This window comes from Erinaceus europaeus, chromosome 19 (genome assembly GCF_950295315.1).
Source record: "Erinaceus europaeus chromosome 19, mEriEur2.1, whole genome shotgun sequence".
NCBI lineage: Eukaryota > Metazoa > Chordata > Mammalia > Eulipotyphla > Erinaceidae > Erinaceus > Erinaceus europaeus.
The window spans coordinates 1,194,323-1,214,812 of record NC_080180.1 but is presented as its reverse complement, the minus strand read 5'-3'; the positions used below and the strand labels follow the sequence as shown (position 1 = coordinate 1,214,812).

Below are 20,490 nucleotides of genomic sequence, written 5' to 3'. Positions count from 1 at the left end.
GTGCGCCGCCGCCTGGCCGCACGGCTTTGCCTTGCTCGTCAGCGTGCCACGCTCAGTGGCCCCGGGTCTCGATATTTAAGAAGAAAACATCCCTCGTCGCTTAAGTCTCGGCCACAGAGAGACCTGGCGGCCGGCCGGCCGGCCGGGACTTTGACCCAAGGCTGCCTCAGGGTCCCGAACAGGCTCCCAGGCCGACTCGCTCCACACCCCGCCTGCTGTCAGGCCAAATCCACAGGTGTGTGGGGCGGCTCCTGAGCCCGGCAGTGAGAGCATCTCGGGGCAGACACCCATCCCGGACGCCTCCCTGTGAGGGATTCCGGCAGACCCCTTCCCTGAGGGCAGTTCTGAGGGTCTTGATTCCTGGGAGCCAGACCCTCACGCACCTGCAACGCCAGTACCAAGCAGTCTCCCTGGGCCAAATGCTTTCTTCCTTAGAGAGGCAGAGGGGAGAGGCAGCCTGGCACTGCTCTGCCATGGAGGGGGCTTCTCCAGTGTCACCTGTGACGCTCCCATGGGGTGCTGGGCCTTGAACCTGGGGCCTGGAGCAGAGTAAGGGGCACACTCTATTGGTGAGCCCTCGGCCAGCCCCGAAACTCCTTTCTTCACTTCTGGCTCCTGCTTGTCCTAATGCACAGGCAGCATCTACACTCGGCCACCCTGCTGAATCAGGAAGAAGCGATGTGGCGGGGTGGACAGCATAGTGGTTATGGAGACTCCCCTGCCTGAGGATCCAAGGCCCCAGGTTCAGTCCCCCGCACCACCATTAGCCAGAGCAGAAAGACCAAGTGACCGACCCAAGGGGCTGGGGGTCATGTGAAAGGAGCGGACACTGGCATCTTGGGGAGCCTGGTCTGAGGACTCTTCAGTGGCCGCTTCTCCCCTGACAAATCTTCACAAGGACGCCGACAGCCTCCAGCTGCGAGAAAGCCGCCACCTCGGTTGCCTGGGGTCAGCAAGACCCCAGACAGAGAGTCGGACACACGCTGACTCCCAGGGCTGGGGGTGGGTAGCAGCCCTGGCTTGAGGCGCTGCGGGAGGCCCCAGCCTTGACCCCTGGCACCAACAACAGCAGGAGCTGGGCGGGAAGTGCTCCAGTCAGAAAAGGGAGAGAAAATAAAGAACACGCAATCTAATTTCTTTTCCTTTCTTTTTTGCCTCCAGTCACTAGAGCTCAGAGCCGACACTGTGAACCCGCTGCTCCCAGTGGCCACCCCCCCCCCCCCCGAACTCTGTTTTTATTCAGCAGGACAGAGAGGGACTGAGAGAGGACAGGGAGCCAGAGAGGGAAAGAGACATCTGCAGACCTGCTTCGCTGCTTCTGAAACACCCCCCTGCAGGTGGGGAGTGGGGGCTCAAACCTGGGTCCCTGTGCATGGCGCTATGTGTGTGCTTAACCAGATGCACCTCTGCCCGGCCTCACAATTGAATTTCTAAATAATCAATGCGCCACAGCAAGCCTCGAGGGGCCGGGAGCTTTAGGAAGCATCTTACAGAAATATCTTCAGATGGCAGCATCTAAACACTTTAATGAGGAAGACTGACTTTTGGCCAGGCTGATTGCTGAGGTCAGCATCACTGTCATTACACACTGCGCCCGGCTGACAGTGGGGATGGTGCAGGAGAGCGACGTCCATCCTCCATGTTGAAAAGTTAACACTCTGGGAGTCGGGCGGTAGCGCCGCGGGTTAAGTGCACGTGATGCAAAGCGCACAGACTGGCGCAAAGATCCCGGTTTGAGCCCCCGGCTCCCCACCTGCGGGGGGGGGGGTCACTTCACAAGCAGTGAAGCAGGTCAGCAGGTGTTGTCTCTCTCTCTCTCTCTCTCCCTGTCTCCCCCTCCTCTCTCGACTTCTCTCTGTTCTATCCAACAACAAAAGCTATGACAATCACAATAATGACAACAACAAAGGTGACACGGGCAACAAAAATGCGACTGAGCCCCAGTGATAACCCTGGAGGCAAAAAAAAAAAGGAAAAAGAAAAGCAAGACTGAGCACTGACCTGTGAGACACCAGGCAGCTGGCCGGGTGGTGGCACACACACAGAGTAATTCACAAGGACCAGGGTTCGAGCCGTGGTGAAGCAATGTCACAGGTGCCTATTTCTCTCCCTTCCCTCTCAACTTCTGTCTATAGCCAGAATGGATGAACGAAAACAATATGAAAAAAGACAGCGGGGGAGGGTGATGGCAGACAGAGACCAGCTCTCTGGTGTCCCGGACTCGAGAGGAAGTCACTCCGTGCCCATCCTGACGCCACGAAGCCCCCGTACTGTCCGATTCTAGGAAAAGGAGACTGAAGCAGAGGCCACCCAGGAGGAGAGGGAGGCTTCAGACAGCCTGAGGGGCCGCCAACCTGCTGCAGTCACCGGAAGAGAAAAGGTGCCCTCCGCCGGCCAGCCACTCGCAGCTCAGCCCTCACCAGCACAGCCACCTGTCTCTGCACCCCCCCCCCCCCCCGAGTGTCCTCCTCGGTCTTAGTGTTGGGACTGTAAACACGGCCCCGCCGCCTCAGATAATCGTTAACAGCTGCTGTCGCAGACTCTGAGCCATGTGACCCAATCGATGTCAAGTCAGAGCTCGGTCCCAGATCCAGTGGGCAGGCGAAAGGAGTCTGAGCTGTTGCAATTTGTTCTTATTTGAATGGTTCCTTTCCAAGTCTGTGCCAGGGGCTCTATCGGACATCAAGACAACACATTTATAACCTCGGCCACCGGCAATCTATCTCTGGAGAATGTGAAATCTGGGACGGTGTCAAAGAACCGGGCAGCTTGGTGGTTCACATAATTCACATCTTTGCTCCAGAATTCCATCTTGAAATGGTTCCAGAAACATAATGTCAACAACACAAAAGTTCCATTCTGGAAACAGCTACTTGCTTTTCAAAGTCTCTCCCACCAGTTAAGGACTTTAGTTATTTAGCTGTAGGGGTGGGTGTAGGGGCTACTCTTTAGTCACCAGATAACAAAACTCTAGGCTGCAGTCAGAGGGTCTAGTCTACTTTAGCCATTTTTAGATAAGGAGACTGAAGTGTAGAGAGGAAAGTGACGGGGCCGGGTGGTGGCACACCTGGTTGAGAGCACATGTTACAATGCACAGGGTCCTAGGTTCAAGCCCCCAGCCCCCACCTGTAAGGGGAAAGCTTTGCGAGTGGAGCAGTGCTGCAGGTGTCTGTCTGTCTGTCTCCCTCCCTGTCACTCCCTTCCCTCTTAATTTCTGGCTGTCTCTATCCAATAAATAAATATAGTAAAAAAGTTAGAGATGGGGGTCGGGCGGTGGCGCAGTGGGTTAAGCACATGTGGCGCAAAGCGCAGGGACCGGCGTAAGGATCCCGGTTCGAGCCCCCGGCTCCCCACCTGCAGGGGAGTTGCTTCACAGGCGGTGAAGCAGGTCTGCAGGTGCCTATCTTTCTCTCCCCTTCTCTGTCTTCCCCTCCTCTCTCCATTTCTCTCTGTCCTATCCAACAACGAATTGCGTCAACAAGGGCAATAATAATAACCACAACGAAACTACAACAAGAGCAACAAAAGGGGGGGAAAATGGCCTCCAGGAGCGGTGGATTCATGGTGCAGGCACCGAGCCCAGCAATAACCCTGGAGGAGGAAAAAAAGAAAAGTTAGAGAGAGGGAGCCGGGCGGTAGCGCAGCGGGTTAAGCACAGGTGGCGCAAAGCGCAAGGACCGGCGTAAGGATCCCGGTTCGAGCCCTTGGCTCCCCACCTGCAGGGGAGTCGCTTCCCAGGCGGTGAGGCAGGTCTGCAGGTGTCTGTCTTTCTCTCCCTGTCTTCCCCTCCTCTCTCCATTTCTCTCTGTCCTATCCAACAACAAACGACATCAATAACAATGATAACTACAACAACAAAACAAGGGCAACAAAAGGGAATAAATAAATATTAAAAAAATTTTTTTATAGAGAGAGATAGACAGAGAGAGAGAGAAAAAAGTGACTTGCCCAGGCTGGAGAGTAGGCCCAGGGTCCTGCCTCCACAGGAGACCCACACCTGGTCAAAGGGCGCACTCGGCCTTTCCCTAGGGTGCTGGCTCACTCCCAGAAGCCCTCAGGAGGGGCAGGGCAGGGCCCGGCGTAAAGCAGGTGGAGGATGCTGTAGGGCCCATGGCCCTGGGGTGACCATCTGCTCCTGAAGCCAAGGGGCACGGGGGGCCCAGAGCTACCCAGCCCCACTGGCACCTACAGGCCACGCGACAAGAGCAGAACCGGCCTGAGACGGCGCCTCTCCCCATCCTCTGAGCCAACGCCAACTCTCAAGGGAGAAGAGGCAGACACGAGCAAGACGTGAGAGGTTTATTTCAGAAGGGAACCTGGGGCCTCAGCTGGAGCTGCTCCCAGCCCCGGGGCCCAGGTCACCAGTCGGCGAGGCCCTGAGCCCGGATGCCCGGATGCCACAGGGCAGGGAAACACGCCGGCAACGCCACTTCACGACGGTCTGCAGCCGGTGCCGAGACAGAAAACAAGGGGTCTCCTGACTCACCAGGGGGCTTCGGCTCCGAGCGCCGGCCGGCCGAGGGAGGCCGCGTGCCGGACAGACCGGCCCGGCTTTACACAGCCCGCCGAGGAGGAAGCAGGCCTGCCCAGGGGAAGGCGTGCCCTCCCAGCCGCTAACGGTTGCCAAGATGGACTCCACGGATGCCGACCGCTCCGTGCTGCGGGAAGACAGGGGCCCGCCGCCCTTCCGTGTCCCCGGGCCGCCTTGGGGTTGGGCAGCTGGCGGAGCACAGGGGGCGCAGGCTGCCCGGGAACAGACTGTTTCACCCCCGGACTGTGAGCTCTTCCTCCAGGAAAGTGGTGGCTTCAGGGCGCGTTTCCGTTTCCACCCAAGTCCGGCCGGGGAGGACTCCGCCTCTCCCGCCGCCTCTCCCGCAGCCTCTCCCGCCACTGCCACCGGGCGAGCTCCCACCCCGCTGCCTTCCAGCCTGTGGCGATGGGCCAGACTTCTTCCCCCGATGATCCCAGCCCGCGATTTTCTCAAAAAAGAAGGTCTGGCCACGGGAACCACACGGCGGGGATGACAGCAAGCCGTGAGCGGACGCGACCCGGCTCCGGAAGGACGCAGAGAGGACGCCGGCCAGGAACCGGCAGGGAGGGGCACCAAGCCGGCCCACAAGCCAGAAGGCGGCAGCAGGGAGGCCGGGAGGCGCCGTGTACCCGAGGCCGGGCCCGGGGCGGGAGGCCCCGCTAGAAGCGCGTGTAGGCGCCGCGCGGCTGGGGCTGCTGCTGCTGCTGCTGCGGGGGCTGCGGGGGCTGCGGGGGCTGCTGCTGCTGCTGCTGCTGGAGGCGCAGCTGCTGCGAGAACGGGTCCTCCAGGGACTTGACGAAGATGGCGGTCCGGGGGCCCGTCTTCCACACGATGCCGTTGGCGTCTTTCACCGAGGACTCCACGGTGATGCTGTGGGTCCCGAGGACGGGGAAGCTGAGCAGGAACTGGGTGCTGAAGTAGTCGTTGTGCGGCTCCACCCTCTGCTCCATCTCGCTGGCCGTCGTGCTGTCCAGGGGGACCTGGGGGGCGGGTCAGGCGCCGTCAGCACCCCAGCCCTGCGGTGAGCGGCCCCGGGCCCCTGTGCTCGACTCCCGGCCAGCAGCCGCCTCTGGGGGACCCGGGCAGAGCGGCCCGGTGCCTTCTCCGAGGTGCGGAGCTGCCGAGCCGGGCCGGGCACAGGGAACCTGCAGCCCTGCGTCCCGCGGGCCGAGCACCGGGCCTCCCGCCGCGGAGGTGGGGTCAGCCTCCACTGCGCCCCTGCGGCTCGGGGCTTCTCTGGCCAGCGGCACCTGAGAGAGAGGCCGAGACGGGCCCCGGCCTGCCCCGGACAAAGTGCCTCCCCGGACCCGGCCGGGCTGGCCCCAGACGGCGGGACCTTCACTGACACGCAGCCCGAACCCCCTCGCCCCGTCGCGTCTTCACAGACTCACCCCCAGTCAGAGAGCTGTGAAGTGTCCTACTCTGGCCACTCCTTTAAATCACAAAAGGACGGACTGAAGTGTCCTGGTCACGGCAGAGGCAGCCCGGCTCCCTCCCGCATGAGGAGGAGCCGGGCAGTGGCCCCGGCAGGCAGGCGAGTTCTGTCACCGCCAGGCCGCACTGTCCCCCCCCCCCCCCCACGAGCACGACGCTGCAAACGCGCGGCTTCCCTCCTCGTGACCCCGGCTGGCAGTTTAATCTGGACCCGCCGGAGACTCTGGGAAGCCGCTCTTCTCTACCACACGAGCTGCCCGAGCCCTGAACCCACCACCACGCTTCTCTCGTCTACAGACTGCAGAGAGCTTGCCGGAACAACAAGGCTGCCAACCTGGGGCCAAGAAGTGACGGGCCGTCTGAGGCCCCCGCCCCCGTCCCTAAGGAGCACGGCAGGAGTCCTCTCCGCCTCTCAACCAGAGCGCTGCTCGGCTCTGCTTCGTGCGGGGCTGGGGACGGACCCTGGCATCCGGCACCTCAGGCGCGAGAGTCTGTCTGCAGAGCATGATGCCCGAGTCCGTCCTCCCTGAGCAAGTGACCTGCGTGGGTCTGCACCTGGTCTGCACCTGGTCTGCACCGCCCGCCGAGCAGCGTGCCACGTTCAGATCCCGGCCCCTTGCTACTCAGCCCTTCAGAGAACGGAGTCGCGGCCGTGAGCAGAGCAGAGCAGAGCAGAGCAGAGCAGAGCAGAGCAGAGAGGCCGAGAAGCGAGAACGTGCCCTGGGGCCGGGCTCACTCCCGCACACTCGCCTGCCTGCCACTGAGAGGAAGTCAGCAGCCGACTCAAGACCTCAGATTACTTGCAGCTCCTTTCTCTGGCGCCGTTTCCCTGCAGAATACATACACCTATCGAACAAGATCGCCCCTGAGGTGGCCGGAACAGGCCAGGCCACCGGGCCAGCCGACAGCCGACGGCTTCTAGCAGCAGACCCCTCGGGCTGTCCCAGCGCTGCGGGGCCTGGCCGCTCCCTCCGTCAGCCTCCTCAGAGGCCAGTCCACGGCCAGAAGTGTGTCTCCACCGCAGGGGCTTTCTCCTCAGCTGCAGCAATGACTCCGCAGCAGGGACAGAGAGCCCCCGGTAGTCTCTGACACAGAAGAGCGGGGTCCCCCCAGGCCACGGCAGCTTCCACCATGTGCCCGGTGTGCAGGGTGCTCACCTCACGCGAGGCGGGAGAAAGGGAGAGGGTGGGCTGGGCCTCGGCCGAGCGGACAAGCACCGGAGAAAAATCACCAGACTCCCAGGGCACTGAGTCTCCGTGAGACCTCCACCGACTCCTCAGCCGAAAGCCACTGAGGAGCTGACACCCACTCACTTTCTTTTCTTTCCTTCTTTCTTTCTCTTTTATCTTTTTATTTGACAGACCAGAGAGCACTGAGGGAAGGGGAGACAGGAAGAGAGAGACCTGCAGCCCCACCTCACCTCTTGTGAAGCTCCCCTGCAGGCGGGCCCACCCGCTCTCCCCGAGCTTGCTGACACCTCTCCTCACAACAGACCTCACATCACGCCGTCCGCAGAGAAGCTGACCCGGCCAGCTGGTCCCCGACGACTGTCGTGCCCGCACCCAGGGGCTTAGCTCTGGCCGACAGGAATGGCCTCTGACTCCCACAGCAGCCAGCTCCTAGGCTGGCCCCTTTACTGGACCACAGGGCATTAGTTAAAGCTCTCGACTGGGGGGCCGGGGGGGTAAAGTGACTGAAGCTGGAGAAGCAGGTGTGTGCTGGGGGACACAACCCAGGCTCCCCTCCGCTAGAGGAAGTCTCGGGGGAGGAGGGTCAGCCCCGGTCAGCCTCGGTGGGGAGTGCGTGTGAGGCCGGGCAGCTCTGGCAGCCAGCGGCGCTCTGCTCTGTCTCCAGGGTCCTCCGGGAGACAGCTGACCGCTCAGTCCCTCGCGCCCCCACGAGGGCTTCACCCCGGGCCGTGGCCGGCGGAACACTGACCACAGGCCAGCGGCCACGAGGACACGTGCCAGGTGGCACGGCGCGTCCGCCCGTCCGATTACCTTGTAGTCCTGTCCAGATTTACTCTGCAGCATGGAGGAGACATTCAAACACACGGACTGGATCTTGCGGAAGAGCCCGGGCTTGGAGCCGTGCTGGACCACGCCCTCCACCTTGAGCGCCAGCTGCTGGTTGTTCTGGATGGCGATGGGCTCGGCAGGGTTCCGGGGTGACGGGGACAGAGCAAGCTACACGAGTGACATGACGACAGATGCTGGGCGGGCGGTGGCGCAGTGGGCTCAGCACACGTGGTGCAAAGCGCAAGGACCCGGCTCAGGGACCCCAACTCAAGCCCCCGGCTCCCCACCTGCAGGGAGCCACCTTCACAGGCGGTGAAGCAGCTCTGCAGGTGTCTGTCTTTCTCTCCCCCTCTGTCTTCCCCTCCTCTCTCCATTTCTCTCTGTCCTAGCCAACAACGATGATCAATTAACAACAATGATAATAATAACCACAACAACGATAAAAAAACAAGGGCAAAAAAAAAAAAGGGCAACAAAAGTGAAAAAAAAAAAAGGCCTCCAGGAGCAGTGGATTCACCGAGCCCCAGTGACAACCCTGGAGGCAAAAAAAAAAAAAGATAACTGCCAGCAGCCAAGGGCAGTCGCCTACTCACAGACGTCTGTCACACACACACAGACTGACAGACACATACATACACAGAAAGACAGACAGACAGACAGACAGACACACACACACACACACACACACACAGACTGTCTGACACTCAGAGACTGACACACATAGAAAGACTGTCTCACACACACAGACTGACACATATACACACAGACTATCTCACACAGACACACACTCTCTCTCTGTACTGACCAGGCTGTCTCTCTTACACACATAAACACGCGCCAGTGACCAGGCCTTGCAGGGCTGCAGGCTGCTTTAATGGCCCCCTTCAGCTCTGCCTAAGGCTGATGATGAAGGTGTCCCCCCCCCCCAATTCTCCATTTCAGGTGGGGGAGTCTCTCTGCTGATGGACAAGTCCACTAGGGAAAGAGACGCACGATGTAAGCTTCCATGTCCAGCTGCAGTCTCTCTGGTCCCAGGCAACTTTAAATAGACTAAGCTCAGTGGCAAATCAACCCGAAATTCAAGCAGTCTGGACGCACTCAAGTTGTCCTGACGTAAATGTCACTGCGCAAATGAGTCAGATGACATTTTAACCTCTCATCAGGAGAGTTTTTTTCCTTAAGAAAAGATCAAAAACCCCAAATATACCGTGAAAGCTCAAGTCTTGCTAAATGCAAAGACAGAAGTGACCCGGGTCTTTTGGTAGTACAGCCGAGTCACTGAGCTGACGGACCCCGAGGCCCTCGCCTTGCAGGGCTTCTCACTGGGGTGACCACTTCTTCCCCAGAGCTTTTGGGTTCTGAGCAGCCCGACCGTTCGGAAACACTGCCTTCCTCAGAACTTTTCATTCCAAGACAAAAGCTCTTGGGGCGGGGGGGTTGTTGCTCTCGATGGTTCATCCCACTGATGGGCGGAAGCTCTGGAGCTGGGGCTAAGTCTGAAGAGAGCCACGCACCAAGCCTCTAAGACAGGGCACAACCACAGGCAGCACAGGCCTGCTTCCCTGCCTCGGGCACAGCCAGGCGGCAGGGGCTCAGCCCGACCCTCTCCCCTGCGGCAAACCGCCCAGAGCAGGGAGGGAGGCTTGCACCTGAAGGTCACGCGTCTCAGCAGGACCCAAGACCAAGTCCCGAGCAGAGCTGCGCCTCACCGGCTTGAGGGAGGCAGGCGGGTCCAGCCCACGGTGAGCTCAGCGCCCCAAGTTACCTTGATGCTGGTCGACTGCAGTTTCTGGAAGAAGTATCTCTGGAAGGAGAGGGGCACTTTCAGCAGCGCAATGATGGCATCGCGGAGGCACGCGGTGTGCTGAGGGGAAGACAACCGGACCGTTAGAAGGTGCGACATCTCCAGCCCCAACCAGCCGACACGCTCGTGGGGCTATCACACAGTACGCGGCATTCCGGAAGTGGGCAGAATACGGAAGTCTGCACACGCCTGCCAGGCCACACTCCTCCGGGTACAGGGACTGACCTGCACTTCTATTTCAAAGTTCACTCAATTAAAAAGTGATAGGGGGAGGGAGTCGGGCGGTAGCACAGCGGGTTAAGCGCACATGGTGCAAAGCACAAGGACCGGCGGAAGGATCCCGGTTCGAGCCCCCGGCTCCCCACCTGCCGGGGAGTCGCTTCACAGGCGGTGAAGCAGGTCTGCAGGTGTCTGTCTTTCTCTCCCCCTCTCTGTCTTCCCCTCCTCTCTCCATTTCTCTCTGTCCTAGCCAACAACGAAGACATCAGTAACAACAACAACTACAACAATGGCAACAAAAAGGAAAGGAAAGTGATAAGGAACCAGGCAGTAGCACAGCAAGTTAAGTACACGTAGTGCAAAGTGCAAGGACTGGCATTAAGGATCCTGGTTCTAGCCCCCGGCTCCCCAGTTGCAGGGGAGTCGCTTCACAGGTAGTGAAGCAGGTCTTCAGGTGTCTTTCCCCTTGTCTGTCTTCCCCTCCTGTCTCCATTTCTCTCCATCCTATCTAACAATGACGACATCAATAACAAGAATAATAATAGTAATAAAGTGATAGTAGGGGTGCCGGGTGGCGGTGCACCTGGCTAAGTGCACACATTGCAGAGCGCGTGGACCTGGGTTTGAGCTCCTGGTCCCCACCTGCAGGGAAAAGCTCCACAAGCGGTGGAACAGGCATGCAGGTGTCTCTCTGTGTCTTTACCCCTCTCTCTTTCTCGCCTCTCAATTTCTCTCTGTCCCTATCCAATGATAAATAAATAAATAATTTTAAAAAGTGACAGTCTGGAGAGAGTCCATTCCTCAAGGACAAGCAAAACACACACACACACATACACACACACACACACACACACACACACTTTGCATCTTCTGAGCCTCAAGAGTCACGGGGCGAGACATAGAATTCTAACTACTTTAGATGCTAAAACAGTAACTCCAAGAGTATGGAAGAGAAAGCAGAGCTGGGGGCCAGGTGGTGGCGCACCTGGCTAAGTGCTCACATTACAGAGCACAAGGACCCAGGTTCAAGCCCCTGGTCCCCACCTGCAGGAGGAAAGCTTCACGAGTGGTGAAGCAGGCCTACAGGTGTCTCTCTCTCTCTCTCTCTATCTCCACCCCAATTTCTCTGTCTCTATCCAATAACAAATATTTAAGAGAGAGAGAGAGAGAGAGAGAGGCAGAGCTGCTCACTGAGGCCACAGCCCAAAGCCCACTTGAACCCAGCTCTGCACTGCCTCACTCCCTCCCCTCGACCCCACCGGCTGGCATCCTCGTCCTGAGGGTGACGTGTTCCCAGGTGGGTCCCCAGGGAGTGATGGCGGGGACTCCATGGAATTCAGGTCAAGGATGACCCGAGTCCAGCTCTGGGGCTCCACGACGTGGGCAGGACACCTTGTTTTCTACCTCAGTCCCACGAGCTGGGGTGAGTATTCCAAGTCCCGGCCGGTACCGAGGGCCAGAGCCACCACAGGGTCCCCTGGGCCGTCACAGCCCCAGAATGCTCACCCTTCCTGAGCTCGCTCGTGCCCGCGCCCGTCCTCCCGTTCCTGCACACCAACTGCTCTCTCCCGCCCCGCTCCTCCCTGCCCCGCACAGCACTGACAGCACCGCACAGCTGCCGACACCCTCTGAGAGGAAGGAAGGACAGCCAGGGGATGACTGTCGGGCTGCAGCGACACTGGGCGGGACCCTTCTCCCCGTGCTGCCTCCTGCCCCCACGGTACTCCAGTGGCTTGGTGTCCCCGGAATGTGAATTCCTGTTGACAGCGACGTCACTTCACAGGGTGGCACCAGAGGGTCATCAATACAATCCCCGGCCTGTCCCACACGGACTATCTTCTTCAAGGATCAGCTCTACTGGCCCCGCCTGGAGCGACCAGGCTCAGAGCCAGGAGCAACGCAAGTTCTAAGTGTGGGAGGAAAGTTATCTTTCTGGCTGGACTGGCCAGATGTCTGCTTTCTTTCTTTCCTCTCCCCCATCCTTCCTTTTGATAAGGCAGAGAGAAACTGAGAGGGAAAGAGAGGCACCTGCAGAGCTACTTCCAGACTCATGAAGCTTTCCCCCGCGGGTGGGGCTCAGGGCCTTGAAGCCGGCTTGATGGTCTCCCCTCAGCTGGCCTGAGGTGTTATTTTATTCTTCTTAACTGCCATCAGGGCTATTGCTGGGGCTTAGTGCCTGCATGACTACTGCTTCTGATGGCCATTTTCCCCTTGTGTCCTCCCTCTCCTTTTTATTACGTAGGACAGAGAAAAACTGAGATAAGAGTTAAGATAAACAGGGAAAGTGAGAGAGAGACACCTGCCGCCCTGCTTCACTGCTTGTGAAGCTTCCCTCCTGCAGGTGGAGAGCAGGGGCTTGAACCCAGGTCCTTGCCCTCCCTAATGTGCACTCAACCTAGTGTGCCACCACCCAGCCCCCGGCCTCGTGGAACACCCAGAACCTTCACAACGTGCCGACACCAGGGCGGGACAGACGCCTGGACAAGCACGCTCTTGTCTCCTAAACGGCCTTCACCGTGCAGCCAGGGCAGAGACACGGCCACATGACAGGGGCCCGCTCCGCACGTCCGTTCCGCAGCTGGGCGGCAAGCTCCCACGGCTCCCTGCCCCATCCCGGGAGGAAGCTTCCCGTCCCACGGGAAGGGCCGCGGGCGGCCAGCGAAGTGCTAAGTCACAAGTGCCAGGTCGGGAGGGCCCAGGCCACGCACCATGTAGGAGACCGGGGTGTACTTGCGGCTGAGGCGCTCCACCTCCTCCAGGACGCGGCTGCAGACCGACATCATCCTCCTCTCGTACTCGCTGTCTGCGTGCGCCGCCCCCACCGAGCCGGACTCCTGGAAACTGCGGTCGGAATTGGGACTGAGTCGTCCGGCAAGACAGAGCCACTGGGCATCTAAGTGTGCCCGTCACACTCGGCCTCGTCTGCGGTGACCGGGTGGGCATTGGCACGTTCACCTCAGAGACGAGGACAGCCAGCTGGGGAGGTTCAGGAATTAGCCTGGAGTCCCCTAACCAGTCAGTGACGGCGGGAAGTCAGACCCAGACCCGACGTCAGATGGCCTCAGTCTCTGTCACTCTGGCCGTCGGGCAGTGCAAGAGGCTTCAGCTTGTCCCTGACACAGGGGGTGGTCACCTCTGGACAGGGGGGAAGGCCACTACATGGGCAGAGGTGCGGCCGTGGCAGCCTGGGTCGTCGACGGGCAGCTGAGGCCGGAGAGCCTGCTGGTCTGGAATCCTGGATGGGCAGACCCGGGGGGGGGGGGGGGCAAACACGAGGACTAGTGCCCAGGAACAGTGCTCAGAGACAGGGGAGAGCTGGAGACAGAGCGGGGACCCAGCGGTGACAGCTGGAGGCGACCCTCAGCCAAGGCAGGAAAACATGGAGGTTTAAGGCAGCCTGATACTTAAAGGGATGAACCTCGTCTAAGAAGTACTGCTGCTCAGGGCTGGGAGACAGCACAGAGGTTACACAAAAGGCTCTGCTCCACGATGAACCCCCAGCACCACCACCAACCAGGGCTGAACAGGGCGCTGGTAGAAAGAAAGAGAGAAAGGAGGGCAGGCAAAAGAAAAAAAAGAAATATTGCAACTCAGAAGGGAAAGTGAAGATGGGTGAGAGCAGGGTAAATGGAAGAGCGAAAGTAAGCATGCCACAGAAACATCACGGTCCCCAGGCTACTGTTCAAAAACAAGCAAGCAGCCTGCACTGGTGACCAGCAAACCCTCACGCTGCGGGCGAGGCTGTGAGCGCTGCCTGCTGGCCCCATCCCTTGGAGGGAGCTGACTGGAACTGGAGGCCTCACCAGGCTGGAAGTCAGTTTAAAAGGCGCATTCCAAAACAAAAGGCCGGCAGGGGAAAAACCAACGGGTGATTCATTACTACAAATAATTTGAATAACTAATGAGCTAGTGAGGAAAGGAGAGAAGTTCTTATCAAGCAAAATTATCTTTTTTTGTTTGGGAAAGAATGAAAGTTTTGAGTTCAAGCTTAGTCACACTATTGGCTTTTTATACCAAGGCATAGTTATCTAGTACGAGAAAGTGTTCACATTCATGGGATTTCTTCTGAGCTAAGCCAAGGTCAGAAAGCCCAAAGGCTGTTCCCGGCTCTGTGACCACAGGCAAACGCTTGGCCAGCGGTGCTGGGTGGCCAGGGGAGATAGCGCTCTGGAGAGCATGCTGATGCCGTGCAGATGTGAAGGGGCGTACCTTGCTGACTCGGGGTCCAGGATCAGGGCCTCGATGGCGTGTGCGATCAGCAGACAGCTCTGCTGCTGCCTGAAGTCACGTCAAGGGGACACACGGAACTGACAGGCCCACGTGACACCAGATTAACCACATCGTAAGCACACTGAGGCTCTGCCTCCTCCTCTGAAGGGGTGCAGACGCCCATCCGTCTCTGCCCGGGACAGAGCTGTGGGGCTGCCCGGCTGAGCGGGACGGCGGGGCTCCAGCTCGGAGCTCAGGGCAGAAGCTCTGCTTCACCTCAGACAGGCTCCCCAGACCACAGTGAGCAGCAGCGGCGGGCTGCAGCTGGGTTACCCTGAGGCTCCGAGCTGGGGCTCAAGGGCTCAGTTAGCCCTCCAGAAACTTCTGGGGCCCAGGGGTGCAGAGAAGACATTTTTAGGGGAGATGGCCCGGAACACTCATCAGGTCCCATTCAGTGACCCGAGGTACCAAAAAGCCACAGAATTACAGGTCCTACAACACTTAAAAATGATCCTTTTCAGGGGCCAGGTGGTGGCACACACAGTTAAGTGCACATAGTACTAAGCACAAGGACCCACGCAAGGATCCCAGTTCGAGCCCCTGGCTCCCCACCTGCGGGGGGGGGGGGTCACTTCACAAGCGGTGAAGTAGGTCTGTAGGTGTCTGTCTTTTTTTTTAATTGTTGTTGGATAGGACAGAGAGAAATGGAAAGGAGGGGAAGACAGAGAAGGGAAGAGAAAGATAGACACCTGCAGACCTGCTTCACCGCCTGTGAAGTGACTCCCCTGCAGGTGGGGAGCCGGGGGCTCGAACCAGGATCCTTTTGCAGGTCCTTGCAATTGCGCCACCTGCACTTAACCCGATGCACTACCGCCCAACTCCCAGTAGGTGTCTGTCTTTCTCTCTCTCTCTCTCTGTCTTCCCCTCCTTTCTAGATTTCTCTGTCCTGTTCAATAAAGTGGGAAGCAGTGGATTCGTGGTGCTGGCACCGAGCCACAGTGATAACCCTGGAGGAAAAAAAAATTTTTCCTCCCTCCAAAAAGAACTTGCGGTTGCTGATAAGGCAACGCAGAGCACAGGGAGGGTCTCAGGCTGGGAAGTGACAACGGACACAGCAAAGCCACTGGACTGGGCGGTGTCCACCAACTACAGAGTGAGGTCAGCGGCAGGGAAGGGCCCTCTCGGGACGGGGATGGGGTCGTGCTGTCCCCTCCCTCTTCTCCATCAAGCACTGAGGGTGTCTGCCACACCACACAGCCAGGCCTGGATGCTCCTGAAGGGTGGAGACAAGCACCCGTGAGCCTCCACGGCTCCTTCAAGGCCGGGACGGAGTTCAGACAGAATCGCACCAGCCAGCCCGGCGGAGGCAGCAGCGAGTAGCTGCACCAACACATCTCTATGTCTGAGGCTCGGAGGCCCCGGGTTTCAGCCCCTGAAACCACTGGAAGCCAGAACTGAGTAAGTAGCACTCATTAAATAAGGAAGGAAAGAAAAAAAGGAGACGGGGACCGGGCGGTAGCGTAGGCGGTTAAGCGCACATGGTATGAAGTAAAAGGACCAGCATAAGGATCCCGGTTCGAGCCCCCGGCTCCCCACCTGCAGGGGAGTCGCTTCACAGGCGGTGAAGCAGGTCTGCAGGTGTCTGTCTTTCTCTCCCCGTCTCTGTCTTCCCCTCCTCTCTCCATTTCTCTGTCCTATCCAACAACAACAATGTCAACAATATAGGTAACAACAACAGCAGTGATAAACAACAAGGGCAAGAAAAGGGACAAAATGGCCTCCAGAGCAGTGGATTCGTAGTGCAGGCAACGAGCCCCAGCGATAACCGTGGAGGCAAAAAAATAATAATAAATAAAAATTATGCTGCTTATCCAAGATTTCAAAGAAGGAATGATGAACCCTAATTGCTACGTGACCTAATCTCACACGGGCATCACACAAGCTTCTCTGAAGTGCTGCACAGGAAAGAGCGCCCGCAAAGAGCAGGCGTCCTGGGCCAGGCTCAGGATACAGCTCGACGTTCCTCAGAGTCGCGGAGTCGGCATCAAAGGAGGCCTGATACAAGTCCCCGTAGCGGGCGGCCAGGCCCCGGAACTCCTCCATGGACTGCTTCATCTGCAGAGGGAGACAAACACACTACCCTTCTGCACGAGCAACAGATAATAAAAGACCCCTCAGATGGCTGAGCACACGGCACGATGTTCAAGGACCCAGGTTCGAGCCCATGGTCCCCACCTGCATAGAGGAAGAATTTTCGAGTGGGGGAGCAGGGCTGCAGGTGTCTCTCTGTCTCTCTTCCTCACTATCTTTCCCTTTCCTCTCGATTTCTGTCTGTATCCAATAAATAAGTCAAGATAAAAAAAAAAATTTAAAGGGGGTGGGGGCAGGTAGCATAATGATTATGCAAAGAAGGATTCAGAGGACCTACTGGGGGTTGTATTGTTATATGGGAAACTGGGGAATGTTATGCCTGTACAAACTATTATACTTACTGTTGAATGTAAAACATTAATTCCCCAATTAAAAAAAAAAATCAGAAAAAAAATAATAATGGTTATGCAAAAAGACTCTGATGCCTGAGGCTCCAAAGTCCCAGGTTCAGTTCTGTCTGTGCACCAGCATAAGGCAGCGCTGATCAGTGCTTTGGCAAACAGAAACAAAAGGGAAAGAAAGGAGCCGATCCTTTCTGTGTCCACCCCACTCATTTTTACAGACCCGCTTAAGGAAGCCAGCAAGGACGGTAGTGGGACCGCGAGCGCCCCCGGTGTACGCCCGTCCTCCCTCCCCCCGCACAGCCCTGACAGCTCAGAGAAGTGGCACCTGTGTGGAGATGCGGCCGCAGCGCTGGAGGTCACTCCCGAGGGCCAGCGCGATGGTGGTGGCGATGGCGGGCGGCGGGCTGGTCTTCAGGCTGTTGCAGGTGCAGAGGAGCTGAGAGAAGGCTTGCAGGAGGTCGATGCGGAGCTTAACAAACTCACACTGGAAGCTGAGCGGGTTCAGAGGCGTGCTGGCGGCCTGGAAAAGAGCGCCACCACTCTCGGGCAAGCAGGCGGACAGTGAGAGGACAGCAAGAGGACAGTGGGTGGACAGCGAGAGGACGCCTCACACCTGCACTGGGAGGGGAGCTGCGCGCGAGAGAGAAAAGCCACGTCCCACCAACACCGGGCTCTTCCCTGTGGGTGCCCGGAGTAGTCAGAGGGCAGAGAGGAAGACCGGCTATAACCACTCAGCGGTGGGCCCCTGGGGAACCCAGCACCGCCACCAAAGGCTCACACAATCACACAGACTCACACACACAATCACAGACTCACAATCACACAGACTCACACAATCACAGACTCAAACACAATCACAGACTCACACATACACACAATCACAGGCTCACACACAATCACAGACTCACAATCACACAGACTCACACACACAATCACAGACTCACACACACAGAATCACAGGCTCACACACAATCACAGACTCACACATATACACAATCACAGGCTCACACACAATCACAGACTCACAATCACACAGACTCACACACACAATCACAGAGTCACACACACAGAATCACAGGCTCACACACAATCACAGACTCACACATATACACAATCACAGGCTCACACACAATCACAGACTCACAATCACACAGACACACACACAATCACAGACACACACACAATCACAGGCTCACACACAATCACAGACTCACAATCACACAGACTCACACACACAATCACAGACTCACACACACACAATCACAGGCTCACACACAATCACAGACTCACATACACAATCACAGGCTCACACACAATCACAGACTCACAATCACACAGACTCACACACACAATCACAGACTCACACACACACAATCACAGGCTCACATACAATCACAGACTCACACATACACACAATCACAGGCTCACACACAATCACAGACACACACACACAATCACAGGCTCACACACACAGACTCACACACACACAATCACAGGCTCACACATAATCACAGACACACACACACACACACAATCACAGGCTCACACACAATCACAGACTCACACACACACAATCACAGGCTCACACACAATCAGACTCACACACACACACACAATCACAGGCTCACACACAATCACAGACTCACACACACACACAATCACAGGCTCACACATAATCACACAGACACACACACACACACACACACACACACACACACACACACACACACACGGCCCCCTTCAAGGTAAGCTGTGCTGCTCTGAGCTGCTGTCTCTGATGCCGTTCCAAGAGGACCCACAGGACAGGGCCAGTGCACGTGGTGCCCTTCCTCTAGCCTCTCTCCTCGGTGCCAGGGCAGCTCTGTTATTTGGCAGCCTGACATTTTGTATGGTAGCTGGCCTCTCCCGTATGCTCGGCCTAAGAATGTGCATGCCCTGGTCTCCCTCTCGGACTGCAAAGAAAACCATCTAAGATCCTCTCTCCCCACGCACACACTCATCCATCCACCCAGGCTACGGAAACCGGAGGCAATGAGCCTTATTTTACCCTCAGACTTACGGAATGTCTGAATTATGGAATCATGCAAACCATGAGGCTAAAGAGGCTATTTTGATGGTTTCTTTTTTAAAAAATATCTTATTGAGGGGGTCGTCTGTTGCACAGCGGGTTAAGAGCACATGGCACTAAACTTGAGGACCAGAGTAAGGATCCCGGTTCGAGCCCCCAGCTCCCCACCTGCAGGGGAGTCGCTTCACAGGCGGTGAAGCAGGTCTGCAGGTGTCTGTCTTTCTCTCCCCATCTCTGTCTTCCCTCCTCTCTCCATTTCTCTCTGTCTTATCTGGCAACAACATCAATAACAATCATAATAACCACACAATGATAAAAACAAGGGCAACAAAAAAGTAAATAAAAATATATCTTATTGGATAGAGACAGAGAGACATTGAGAGGGAGAGGAGAAAGGGAGAGAGACAGAGAGACGCGGCAGCCTTGTTCCACTACTTGTGAAACTTTGCCCCTGTAGGTGCGGACCAAGGGCTTGAACCCAGGTCCTTGCACACTGTAATGTGGGCGCTTAACCAGGTGCGCCACTGCCTGGCCCCAGTTCACAATTTCTTAGATGGGGTTTGATGATTACCTCTGATCCCACCCCTCGAGCCCCGACTTCTGCCCGGAATCCAAAGCCCCAGCACCCCAGGTCAGCAGCACACGTAGGTGCCCACGATGGGGCTGCTCAACACGGCACAGAGCAGCTCACAGGCCGCACCGGCAACTGTCCCACCAAGTGTCTTAAAACCGAAAGGGGGGTGACCAGCAGCTACAGCCAGGGACAGTTACTGCGACTCTGGATTTATTTTTGATGAGGAAGAAATATCAGGTTGGTGGTTAAGATGGCGACCTTGAATGGGGACAAGCCAGCTTAGAGCAGCTCCTGAGCAAGCGCACAGGCCCAGAAGTGCTTAGAGCACATCTGTCAGCCAGAGACGCTGGCAGGCTCCGTCCAGGGAGGATGAGAAATGATGAGGAAACTCAGGTAACGGCAGCATGAACTGTCCCAGCGTGACACAAAAGGCTTACTTTTCCTTTTTTTCAGCCACAGCCCTGCTCAGCCCTGACTTATGGTGGTGCTGAGGATTGAACCTGGGACCTTGCTGCCTCAGGCAGGAAAGGGTTTATGCCCTTTTTTTTTTTAACTATGCTATCTCTCCAGCCTTTTACTTTCTCTCTTTTTTTAAGTATTTATTTATTCCCTTTTGTTGTTTTATTGTTGTAGTTATTATTGTTGTTGTTGTTGGATAGGACAGAGAGAAATGGAGAGAGGAGGGGAAGACAGAGGGGGAGAGAAAGACAGACACCTGCAGACCTGCTTCACCGCCTGTGAAGTGACTCCCTTGCAGGTGGGGAGCCGGGGGCTCAAACCAGGATCCTTACTCCGGTCCTTGCACTTTGTGCCAAGTGCGCTTAACCCGCTGCGCTACCGCCCGACCCCCGACTGCTGTCCTTTCTCCCGTCCTTCTGTCTTGGCAGAGAAACTGGAGTCCTAGCTGGCTAGCCGTTCCTTTAAAACAGGACACACAGAAGCGTGAAGAGTGTGGCGCCAAGAGTTCCTCTCCTTTCTCTACAGATGAAGACGGTCCAGAGTAGCCACCGGGAATGAGATGGGGGAAGGCGTGTCTGGTGGGGTGCTGGCCCCCACGGGGTCTCACTAGGACAGGTCTGGAAGGACAGCTCCCCCCAGCTTCCCAGCAGGACTCAGTGACCCTATTGTGTGTGGTGCC

The 20,490-nt window shown here is 57.3% G+C and overlaps 1 protein-coding gene across 1 annotated transcript in view; it reads right to left on the bottom strand.

The window, feature by feature from the left end:
* Nucleotides 1–4,278: 4,278 nt before the first annotated feature.
* The window catches only part of INTS7 (integrator complex subunit 7), a 40,489-nt gene continuing 24,277 nt past the window's right edge, over nucleotides 4,279–20,490 (bottom strand). Inside the window, exons 12-18 of the mRNA XM_060178390.1 lie at nucleotides 17,036–17,230; nucleotides 16,227–16,330; nucleotides 14,216–14,284; nucleotides 12,715–12,847; nucleotides 9,749–9,847; nucleotides 7,966–8,151; nucleotides 4,279–5,511 (exon numbers count right to left, since the gene is read on the bottom strand). Coding sequence (XP_060034373.1) covers nucleotides 5,191–5,511; nucleotides 7,966–8,151; nucleotides 9,749–9,847; nucleotides 12,715–12,847; nucleotides 14,216–14,284; nucleotides 16,227–16,330; nucleotides 17,036–17,230 — 1,107 coding nt within the window. The 3' untranslated portion in view covers nucleotides 4,279–5,190. The remainder of the gene's footprint in view (nucleotides 5,512–7,965; nucleotides 8,152–9,748; nucleotides 9,848–12,714; nucleotides 12,848–14,215; nucleotides 14,285–16,226; nucleotides 16,331–17,035; nucleotides 17,231–20,490) is intronic.